A 12,125-nucleotide genomic window follows, 5' to 3' on the forward strand; every position below is an offset into this window, starting at 1 on the left:
CTTGTACTTACCACGTCCTTCCTGTAGTGACCTAGGTCACAAACCTCTGACCTGCTCCCTGCACAGAAGGCTCCCTATAAGATACACAGTGCCCACCCTTCCTATAGCCGCAAAGTCACCCAGATAACTTGACAAGCAGTAAAGGAACGACAGAATTTCTGCCTTGAAAATTTTGTAATCAATTTTTCATCTGACTTTTAACTGATGTTTTTACATCTGATGCTCCTGTGAGTCTCCAAACACTCTTGACAGGTCATATTTTTATAAATAAATCTTTGAAATTAAATATAATGTCATATAGTATAATAGTTTCAGTGAAATTATTTAACACCTAATTGGTTTGTCATATTCTTTCCACCTGCCAAAACACAAGTACTTTAGGAAACACTTGACATGTTGTCTTTGTAAACCGCTATAATTTACACCGAATATTTACTGCAGCAAGTCTTTCAGCCAACTGTCATCACCACACGGTGTCAGGTAAACATTAATATTTACTATACGTAATGCATTGCCATTTTTTAAGGTTAGAACTGTTTCAATTTTACAGTTGTTGCATTTTATTTTTTACTCCTCGGAGTGTTTGTCCCATGTATTTATATCCATGACTCAGCAATAATATAAACTGCGGAGGTTACATAGACATGACAAAAATACTGCACAGTGTGCAGGGGAAAACTGCGACTTATTCCTTCCTTTCTTTGTTTTCACGAAGAAATTCCATTACTCCCCCGACTCATTTGTTCTGTGTTGTATCATATACACGTGAACAGTTACTGTACTCTGCATGTTCTATTGTCCTGTACTGCTATCCTGTATCCTCAAATCAAGCACTTGTAATGCCAGCTTTCATTTCTTAAGATTGTTGGTGTTCTGGGGTGATCTGGACCGTACCGGCTGCTTAGTACATTAGCTTTTGTGGCCGCCAGTAGGCATCGATCAGATCTGCTGTGTCTACATTTTGGAAAAAAATTATGAAATCGTATGGGCTTTTTTTTTTTTTTTTTTTACATCCCCTCCCTACCTTTCCCGTGCACGGCGGACCCCCTCTCTCTCCACCAGGTCTGGGCTGTCTCTGAGGCCGGCTGTGTCAGTTAAGAGGACAGGGAAGCCACCGATGTCCAGGGCTGTCTCCACTACATCCCTGGTGGTCCCAGCAATGGGAGACACAATAGCAGCTGGCCGCTGGCCTGGTTTAAAAAAGGTTTAAAGGATAAGACTGGTGTTATTTTATGTTTTTCTTTATGTCAACAATCTCATAAAAAGACCAAAGCAAACAGTGTGTTAGTCCACGTCTCAGAACTTAGACTTCAGAACCAGTGTACGGTGTCAATCCCAAGGCCATTCATTCTGACTGAAAATGTGAATATTAAGCAAAAGTCACAGGTCACAGGATAAATTATTTCCCTAAACAATTGGACATTGTAGATTTTTTGCAAATATTAGAAAAACAGGAGTAAATAGTGTTATGGTGACTAATTTATTGGGAGAGGGTTTCCCGAGTGGAGCAAAGTGGGTTGATTTAGAATTTCATTCTTGTGCTATTTGAAATGACATACTGTAGCTTTAAGGAAGGGATCTGTGCACTTCTTCCACCACTGATGTGTAAACTGCTTGAAAGCGCATTAACAAGCATGTGTGAACTCTATATCTACTAAAGTTCTGCAGTATCCAAACACAACAGGGGAAATTTCCAGTCATTATTCCTTCATTCAGGAACTGGGTTCATCATCCTCCTGTAACCCACGTCACATAATGCTGCTAGCTTATAATCACTCGTCTGTGCTGTCTGGCTGTGAGCGCTGGCCACAGGGAAGACTAATCAGACCAGGAAAGCATGACGAGATTTTATCTACAGTTTGATGAATATACCTATTATTCTGATAGGAAGCTGTGATGAGCCCCTGGCAAACCTCAACTCTTGATAGCTTTTATAAACTGATTCAAAAAGGTTTTCAGGATGCAACAGCATAAACGAACATAACCTTATGCATTAATTAACAAGGGTTTCATTAGGTTGACATTGAAATTAAACTTAAAATGTGAGTAGAACTGATTTACAATGAATATTGAAACACCAGAATATTATATGTGGACAATATTGAGTGTTTGTGTATGCATGTCTTCACCTCGTCATTGCTAATTATCAGTTTCAATTTACTGCAGAATGAGGATAAGGATAATCACCTTTATTGGCCAAGTATGTTACACACAAGGAATTTGTTTCCGGTACAGAACCGAGGCAGCCATCTGCGGCGCCAACTCAACCAATGGCTCTAACCATCAGGGGCAACTTGACTTTGACACGTGGACTGCAGGCAAAGAGATTCAAACCTCCGGTTGGGAGACGACTGCTCTACCCACTGAAGCATAGTCGCCCCCGTGAATGTAATATTAATGCCATCTGGTTCACAGCCAGAATCAGTATTGAAAAAAGCTAAATATTGATTGTGTGCCTAGATGATTATATCATTATTAAATTATACTGCTGCACTATGAAGAGATTAATATAATTTGTACAACAAAGTGGACAGATGCAGTTGACCTTCCTGTCTTTTACGTGAAAAACTCCTGTAACAGTAACATTTAGGAAAACAAAGTGCCCTGGAAGCAGAAGTTTAGATCTCGCCATAAGGTCCATTAGAAGCTCAGCAGCTGGGGTTTTCCCTCCTATAACCCTACAGTGCTTACATATATGGAAACTTGAACATTTACCATTTCACAATAACTGGGTGAACTCCATCTGCTGAAGAAGATTGTGTCTTTAGATTGAAAGCTCCAGTTCCTATCAGTTTCTGTGCATTTCAATGAATCATACACATTTCATAAAATTTTGAGTCTATGCTGCTAATGATGTGACAAATGTTTCTTCCTTCACCAGCTGTAATATTCAACAGAAAAGTCTATTCAGAAGTCATATTTTAATCTGAATCCCTTCAGCATGTGCAGGCTTTCTTAATTCTCTTACAGATTGTGTTGAGGAGGCTGCTTTTCCCTGCATTGGTAGCTCCTGCAATGACCACCTGGACTCCGCTGCGTAGCCGCTCGCCCCGCCTCTCATCCTTTAGGTGTCGTTCTATGTCTGCTTGTAAATCACACACCGACTTGTCCACTGTTGGGCAGTGAGAGGGAGAGAAAGACAGAGGACAGAAGGGAACAGGATGTGAAGAAGGTTTCATGTTCAATTTAATGGCCTTGTAAAAGGAATTTCTGTCCTTTGAAGGTGTGTGACACACTTTGTCTAGACCAAAAATGGGTCATGGACCTCTCTCTTTCTGCATATGACTAAAGCGAAAAAATGCTTTTGACAATAAAAGGCATTAACAATAAGTCATTGTTCTTAAAGTGAATAAATTCAACTTCTTAAAGCTCCTATCTGACAGAGAGAAAGAAACTGACAGATAATGAAATATTAATGCCAGGTTTTCTAATTTTGGACCTCAGTCTACAATTATTTGCAGCTCTGAGGCAGGAGCCAACATTCTGTGCCACCAAAACAAACACTAGTTCCCAGGCTTTATTGTGTCCCACCTTCACCACATCTGAGGCTTTCTGACACAGCTCTGCCAGTAGCAGACTCGAGGAGGGGGCATCCCTCACACACGTGCACACCCACACGTACAGAGTCACCCTGACATGCACTGAGAGCATGAGAAACCTGGGCACAACAGTTAGGCTGTAGAAAGCGCTGCTGACAGCACTATTCCTGTGAGTGAAATTGCCGGACACCTTGAAAGGCAAGAGGAATGGCTCTACTGCCCCTGTGGCCTCCTCTCCTCACTTCCTTAAAGGAAGCTGTTTTCTGAGCAGTGTGATGTATATGGCTTCTACCTGCAGTGCAGAAATCTAACACGATGGCCAGCTGAAGATCCAAACAGGAAAGCCAGCCAGGATCCTCTCTCTTTAGGGAGGAACAGGGCCCTCAGTACCCCCTCATCTCCCTGTAAAGACCCAGGAATGACTGCCTTGTTATTTTTCTCCAGCACAGAGGACAAAGTGCATACAAACCTTGGGTTAAGACCCCGTCCTCAATGAGTTCATCCTCACTAAAGTCGATGAAGGCCTCGACATGAGCCAGACACTGTAAGGCAGGAAAAACAGGAAGGAGAGATGGAATCAGTTTGCAGACCACTTAATCAACACAGTAGACCTCAAAAACACCAAAATCAAATGTTTCGAGGGACCTCAAATATTGAGCAAATTATTTTCTCTTTGTGTTGAAATGTTTAAAGGTAAGCAGCACAGAAAACGTAACAGTCATCAGCAAAAGTATCATATATCTTGTTAGTCTTATAGCTGCTAACATGCATATGCAATATTAATGTGCCACTAGTAATACTTAAATATAGGTAAACTTATTCATTTAACATTCAAGCACATAAACCAATCAAAAGCATAAGGAAAAAGTCCCTAATATCACTAACAAACAAGTAAAAGCATAAATAAAAATGACTGACTACACCTTCACTTTTAGTCAAATATAATTCTTCATGGTTTTAAACTTATTTTATAGTATTTTCACTAACATGTCCTCTTATTTCAAGACACATACTGTGGGATGTTTCAGGTGGGTAATTGTACATTACAACTTATCTATCATTTGACACAGGTCTGCTTTGTTTTGGAGGTGGTTTACTAAACACGGCATTAGAGCCCATATTAGTGATGAGGTATTTCACACACTGTCTGAAGTTGATCTTTTCTGTTATGGTCTTCAGGCTTTGGTTTTTCTTTTTATCAGTGTTCACCCAAATATTTTACAGTGCATATGTATCTAGTGTATGTCAACATTAGACAATACAATCCAATTTCAAATTGCTTCATCTGATGTTAAGCTTCAGTGTTTCCACCACAGCACCAATCAGTGTTGAGCCTGACATTGTGGAAAATAAAAATAATAACAGCAGAGCTGTTCAAAAACAGGAAGCATCACATTCCCATACTTAAATCCATTCACAAAAGTGGGAAGCCAACGGTCAATAAAACGGCATTGTTTGAGTGTTAACTGGGGGTTTGACCCCTAGCATCACATAGATGATACACCTCTGATTAACTGGGTTCCCAGAAATCTAAATACAAAATAAAGGCACATTTAAATTGATTCTAGGAACTGTTCTAAGAAAGCTGCTGACAAGCAGCTGAACAGAGTTTCTCAAGGGAGAGCACCTGGACTGGCTGATTAGATCTCATGCCAGTGTGTTGCAGGATCACTGCTGTACATTCTCCAGAGCACTTCACATTAAGGATTTGGTTTACATCCACTGAGCTGAAATATTCACCTGTGGTCAATGACCTACTGCTCTGAACCATCTCAACACAATTGGACAAAAAAAGTCAACCTCTGTAAGCATTTGTTGTAAATAAGGGATAACATAATCAAAATGGCTGCAAAGCAGAAACACTGCTATTCTCTTCCTCAGAAAAATCCATGTAGTAGCAGAAAGACGATAAACTCCAAGGGTGAATTTTACAGTCGCATGCATTCTTCCTCCACTCTAATTTATCTTAACATCAAGACTGAATCAACTTTCTGACAACTATATGTACAGTATACAGGATTTTGTATAGATAACAAAAACAATACCGCTATACAGAATATATCAATGTGCTGATTGTGTTGCATGTCTTAGTTGACTGATATATTGCAGCTTGGTAGAATTTATCTTTAATTCATCTAAAACAATGCAAAACCAGATGCTCAGAGGTGGGGAAAAAAACATTAAATGGGTGTCTCTTTAGTGACAGTGGAACAGCAGGACACTACAATAGAGGAGAGCTTTGTAAAACTTCCTGTTCAAAACAAACAGTTGCGACTGAGATTGCTTTCTAGTGGCTTTCCTCAGGAAAGTCCAAATTAACAGCTCAACAAGGTCTCACAGCAGTAGTGACTCAGTTCTGATGCCAAGACGGTAAAGAATTACACAGAACACTTGTTTGTAGTGAGAAAACCTTTCTAAAGAGAGTTGCAGAGGTGCTGCCCAGAGGTCACCAACCGGATCCATTCTGCCTCTTAAATCCAAAATGAGCTTCCCTTTTCAGAGTCAAACTAAATGCTATTCATTCTCTTTCTTCTTTTGATGCAACTGCATTTTCTTGTTCTGTTTTATTTATTCATTATTTACTGCTTGTTCATTTTTTTGGTTCTCAGTCATGGGAAAAAAAAAAAAAGAAAAAAACGCCTATAACATCTACAGCAGCATGAAAACAGGAAGCCTAAAATTCCCCTAAGTCAATCCGTCAATGGTGCAGTGCAAAAGAACGCATTGCTTGAGAGTGAAACTACTGAGGCTAGACCTGCAGCACAGCACAAGACTGGCTGTTTCCAAAACTCTGTCTTCTGAGAGATATTAAACATGAATATGAATAAAGTCTCTTCAGGGAGACCTGCAGGAGGCTGGCTTGTTCCTACTGTCAAGCTAATAGAAAATTGGACAGAAGATGGCTTTTCAAACCATGATCATGGTTTTTGTTCACCTATCACTTCAAAGACAACATCTATCCCAGCTTGAGTCCAACAGTGGTCAAGACCAAATGTTGTGCTTGGAAGAAGACCAGAGTAAATCAAGTGTTTCCAGGTCATGATGAAAACACAAGCAGAGTGTTTGAGAAGCGGAAATGTACATTCTTCTAACATTCAACTTATCTTACACCTTGCACTGTATAGCATCAGAGATAACATTTAAGAAAAGTGCAAGTGATCTGATTTGAGACCAGACTCAAGTAACAGCTTCAAATCTGACCCCATAACATTACACAAAACGATCCGGCTGAAAAACACTGGTCTCTGTGCATGTCTGACTGCCTGGTGCCACCACAGGTCTCTGTGCTACTGGTCAACCTACCCGTTTCAGTTTGTGGCTCCAGTCCTGATAAAGGCGACCCAGGTCTCCTGACATCTGCCTGAGAGCCTGCCTCCGCTGGGCCTCGGTCTCTGCATGGATCAGATCCCCAAGCCCTTCTACCTTCAAAGAGCATCATTAAAGTTACTACAATACAACTGAAGCACTGACTGCACCTTACTTTATTATACACTAACATCTATATTCAAATATCCTTTCATTGCAACCAAATAATCCCAAGTAGCTGTACGACTCAAACATTTTTGCCATTCACGTGTTTGTCTTATTTGCAGAATGGATTATATCAGTCTATAATGTTTAATGTTCTTTCATTTTACTGAATTGTAAAAACACATTTGCCTGTTGATAAATACATGGTCATTTTAGTGTATTTACTGCTAAAATGTACTCCAAACAGTCCATGACTAATGCTTAAGGCTGCAGTGTGGGGAAAAAAGATCTACAGGAGCCCTGGAGCTGCATTCATGCATATAAGTTTGACAAACCAATGACAAAAATGTGCAAAGGGGTGTAAAAGGGGAATGTAAAAGGGTATTTCATTAACTTGAAATCCCAGTTAATTTCTGATCCTGTTTATTCCATATTTACCATGTATAATTAAAACTCTTAGTTCACAAATCTTCGCGGATCTGATTCATGACCTACCTCTGTTAAACCTAGCTTCTCTGCTTGAAAGGCCCTCCGCGTGAACTCCCCAGCTTCAGCAGGCCTCATGCCAGGCATGCTTCCTGAGAAACACACACACAACACAGCATACAAACATGAGGCACAAGGAGGGCACGCATAACGTACACAAAGCACACACATGCAAACAGACGAGGATCAAAAACAAGATGATTGTGTCACTTGGGGGTCCTTTGCAGTGGAAACAGGCACAACTGTGCAGGTTAAAGAGGTTACATGTCCATTGTTTTCTCAATCATTTTAATTCTCATCAGGATCAAACAATAGTGAGCATGGAAACCATCTGGGAAAAAAGCCATGATCTGTTAAAGTAGTTTATGTTAGCAAAATATACATTATCTATTTTACTGGCTGGTTACAATCTCACCAACACTGTCAAAATCCTTCTTTTAGTTTAAAAAACATATGGGAACAAATATTCACCCATTTCTAATTAGTGATAATCTTACATTAACTGGTAACAAGCTATTGTGCCCCTTTTTGCTTTATACAATGCTTCCCTCTATATGGCCAAAGGCCGAACTGCAGTAAAAATATTACCTGTAAGTCACAGAAGATACACTTGCAAAGGCACATTGTAGCTGCTGTTGTGGAGTCTGTGCAGTTTTCTGTGTATCCTGTGAAGGTCATTGTTATGCAGCGGATAGGTTTATGCAGTTGCACATATTGTTTATGTGTTCTGTATTTCCTATGCAACATTATGAATGGTATTTGTTTTTGTATATTGATATAGTTTTGTTTTGAATACAATTAGTCCCATAAGTTTTATTTTGTTGGAACTACTGTTCCCGCTGTGCTACTTCCGGTCCTTCGACGAGAGAGAAGACTAGCAGCAGAGAAAAGGACACTTAATACATTAATTTAAGAAGTTTATGTTTGAGTTTTACTACCAGCCTTTGCTCACAAGCAAGCCAAAGTGGTAGGTCTCATTTTTGTTTATGAATTTATTGTTGCACCATGTCTATGTGATGTGAAGTGACGCGGTTGTTTATTTCCGTTGTATTTACCTTGTTTGTTAGTTCTACGGTGTTTGGTGTTAGGCATAAAGGAAAACCACATTAAACATCAGTGAAAAGAAACACCTGTCTTCACGTGTGACTGAGGTCGGCATACACATTATAAGCAGTATCACAGGAATAAGAATGCATGTGTAGGTTTTCTCTTCTAAGCCACAATGATGGATAGTAAAATGACTTGACCAGATACTGTGTTCAAAATTTTGATGAAGGCTTTGACTTTGGGGAGTCAAAGCTATGAAGACAAACATACCATAAACACCCTGCAAAATGATGGTGCAGCACGTGACACTGCATGTGTGTTTTATACGGCATTATATCAAGATTTAACACTATATTATAACATCTATATGTTACCTAGAGCCTGCAAGACAGCAGTAATGACAGCAGGTCCACCGTGGATGTGGAACTCCACACTGTCCTCTCCCGTGAAACTGTGAGGAGCTGATAACATGAACACAAGTTACTGACACATGTACAAAGGGCAAATGCTAGAAATACTTTCATTTAAAATGGTCTACTACAAGGGGATAACACAGAATGAACTTCAAATATTTACAAAAACCCAATACTGTGATGAGATAACACAGAACAGTTCTAGCTTATAGGTTAGTAAGTTGAAACAGCAGCAAGGCAAAATTGTTTGTTTTTGGGTACCTGGGAACCAGAGCACAAGTCCACGGTCCAGCACTTCTTTAGACTGGGGTTCTGTGATGCTGCGTAACAGAGCAGTGCGTGGAGGAGGCAGGCTGCGTGTGAGCCCGGCCATACTCCTCAGTGCTGTAGCTGATGCCGGACCACTGACCCGTACCACAGCCACCCCACACCGGCCATGGCCTGATGACAATGCAAAAATGGTCTCAGCATCAGCCAGTCCAACAGGGACTCCATCACAGATGGACATGACTCTGTTAAGTGGAGCTCCTCTGCTGGGAACAAGAAAATGATAAGGCACAATATAACCTCTGATTATATATTACACTGTACAATATAGCCTAGTGTGTTGTCCTATACAGAGTAGGCTGTTATTTGACTTAGCTGATTATTTATTTAACTGCTTTTAAAGGTCTGGTGTTTGGGACATCCACAGTATGTAGACTTACATATATGACATTGTTCTGAATCAATTTAAATAGCACAGTTTCGCTGTTGTGTATATACTGTATTTAGCCTACTACAAGGAAAAGGCATTTGTGGGAATGCGTTTTTTGAATTAGTTCTACCAATAAATAAAAACAGAAATGGAAGTTAAAATTTTGCAGCAAACCTTGTCCTAAGTGTGTGGACAGCAGCTTTCAATATCCCACGATGGACAGATGGTAGCATCACTTACACTAAACCGGCTGTTTCTCGTGAGGCTGATTTTGGAGATTGACACTGACAATGCAGAACACGCTCTGTCCTCGACAAAAGCATTTTATTTACATTTTCTCCCTGAACGCTAATGGCAGAGTAACTTGTGTAGGTGTTATTAGTTGGTAAACAGACGAAAATTACTTCAACTCCTGAAACATCTCACTCACAACACACTGTTCATATTTACTTTTTTTTTCTCCCGGCTGATTATGATTGGTTAACAAATTCCATATTAGTAGCAGTTTCTGGAATCCCATTTGTTTGCAACCTGTCAATCTGGACTAAGACCCGCCTACTGTGTGTCGTTCAATTCGATCCGTGTGACAACCCTTGCCCTTCACAACCGACCTACGTCACTAACTTTCCGGTTGTTTTTCATCGATCTATTACAGCTGAAACTATTAGTTGATTAGTCCGTCATGAATAATTGTGATAATCGATTAATTGTCAGTTATAAACGTATTGCAATTTTTACAAGGAAAAATGTTAATCACTGGATCTAGTGCATTTCAGTTTTTATATGATAAGCCATAAAATTTATATTTCTTGTTTCTATGGATCTTTGTCTTTAACTATTTGGAGTTAGAATCAGTTGTGCATTTATTTTAGGTTTAAGGTAGATTATAGAGGAATATATTTTTCAAAAATAGTGGTCATTCTGTTGCACAAATGAAATTCAGAATCCGAATCAGAATCTGCTTTATTGGCCAGGTGTGCTGGACACACGAGGAATTTGACTCTGGTACATCGGCTCTCAATGTGTATGTACATATCCCCATGCAAGGGGCAAGTAAACAGTAAACCAGCATACGGCTGTGTAATATAACAAAATAAGCAGTATTAACAAGCAACAAACAGTGCAAACAATGCAAAATAAAAAGAATAAGCAGTATAAACAGGCAGTAAATTGAATGTAACAGTAACTCTTTGTTTTATTTATATTAGGAAAACCTCTGAACATAATGTAGTCCAGTACAACACCACCTTTAACTATGACCTCAATAATAATAATATGATAGATTTTAAACATTTATGACAATTTCACCAAAAACTGACACATTTTGCGCTCCATAAACACAGATGTTGAGTGTTACATTGAAGTGCATACAATTATACAAGTGTGACTTTTAATGTGGCCTAGCAGTGTATAATGCAGGACAGAGCTCAGTTTCTTCCTACCATATCTGATCATTTTATTGCCAAAGCATTACAAAAAAGTAGATTGGTTGGGAAAACCGTGACAGAGATCATGACAAAAATTATGCTTCTTCAAATGCAAACTTTTCTCTCATGCAAATCAATGTAAGGAAGCTGTGAAATTAGTTTTAATTAGGTTTTCCCATACATGCAACTGAGTGTCCTGTCTGTGTTAACTGATTTTTTTACACTAGCACTACTAATGGTACATTTCAAAAAGTTAAATTATGACAATTTTTATTGTGTTTGACTAAAATATTGGTGATATAGCCTGTAGTGCCTTGTGCTTTACACACATACATCCTGCATATCAGTCAGAATAGAAACAGAGTATAGGCTACATGTGCACCGATGTCTGTGCCCACGGCAGCTCCTTGCAACTGACAACCCAGAGGGTGGTGAGTAAGCAGAATTTATACTCGCAGATGAGGTGCTTCTTAGCTTTGAACCACATGAAGGAGGACACCTCACTGCCTGCCTACGTGGCTGCACAGTAAAACACAAAATCCAAAAGGGCTAGGCAAGCAGATACCATAAATTGCATGTGAAGAGGCATATCCTGGGTCACGGGGAACGAGCCCTAACCTGAAAATTTAATAATTTATAGGCTATACACTTCTGTGTGTGTACAGTACAGACAGCTGTCACCTCACAGCTGCTGAGCACAGTCAATACATGCTGTAATTATCCTCATCTCTTCTGAGCAAACAGACCAATAACCACAGTTAAAACTTTCCCCTAAAAAAACATTAATCAACTCGCAGCAGGGTTCCCATTATCTTACTGTAAAATTATTGTGCTTCATAAGAATAATTTTACTGTTACTAAAATTTGTAATTTTGCACTGTTAATGAAAAATACAGTATACACTTTTTTCATAGCATTTTACAGTTAACTGACTTGTATAAAATACATTATATAGCTGTTTTTAGTGTCTTACAGGTGACTGATTTGTTTAAATGCACAAATAAAGCTTTTTAAAAACCTTAAATTAATATTAGCAGGTTATACA

The 12,125-nt window shown here is 39.3% G+C and overlaps 1 protein-coding gene and 1 long non-coding RNA gene across 5 annotated transcripts in view; one reads left to right on the forward strand and one right to left on the reverse strand.

Annotated features, from left to right (window-relative positions):
* Positions 1-3,055, forward strand: part of LOC109961781 (uncharacterized) — a 15,660-nt gene extending 12,605 nt beyond the window's left edge. Inside the window, exon 3 of the long non-coding RNA XR_002275174.1 lies at positions 2,971-3,055. This is a non-coding gene — a long non-coding RNA (uncharacterized LOC109961781). The remainder of the gene's footprint in view (positions 1-2,970) is intronic.
* The window catches only part of gtpbp3 (GTP binding protein 3, mitochondrial), a 16,696-nt gene extending 6,588 nt beyond the window's left edge, over positions 1-10,108 (reverse strand). For 2 of the 4 annotated variants that reach the window (XM_020602910.1, XM_020602909.1), the window contains exons 1-8: positions 9,828-10,108; positions 9,218-9,489; positions 8,918-9,004; positions 7,506-7,588; positions 6,843-6,962; positions 4,009-4,081; positions 2,969-3,112; positions 1,025-1,190 (exon numbers count right to left, since the gene is read on the reverse strand). In XM_020602910.1, the coding sequence (XP_020458566.1) occupies positions 1,025-1,190; positions 2,969-3,112; positions 4,009-4,081; positions 6,843-6,962; positions 7,506-7,588; positions 8,918-9,004; positions 9,218-9,489; positions 9,828-9,886 (1,004 nt within the window). In that variant the 5' untranslated portion in view covers positions 9,887-10,108. Of the gene's footprint in view, positions 1-1,024; positions 1,191-2,968; positions 3,113-4,008; positions 4,082-6,842; positions 6,963-7,505; positions 7,589-8,917; positions 9,005-9,217; positions 9,490-9,663; positions 9,690-9,827 lie in introns of those variants that run through there. The other 2 variants (XM_020602912.1, XM_020602911.1) reach the window with 2 other exon arrangements.
* Between the last annotated feature and the right edge of the window lie 2,017 nt (positions 10,109-12,125).

The sequence above is a fragment of the Monopterus albus genome, unplaced genomic scaffold, assembly GCF_001952655.1.
Source record: "Monopterus albus unplaced genomic scaffold, M_albus_1.0 scaffold58.1, whole genome shotgun sequence".
Taxonomy (NCBI): Eukaryota; Metazoa; Chordata; class Actinopteri; order Synbranchiformes; family Synbranchidae; genus Monopterus; species Monopterus albus.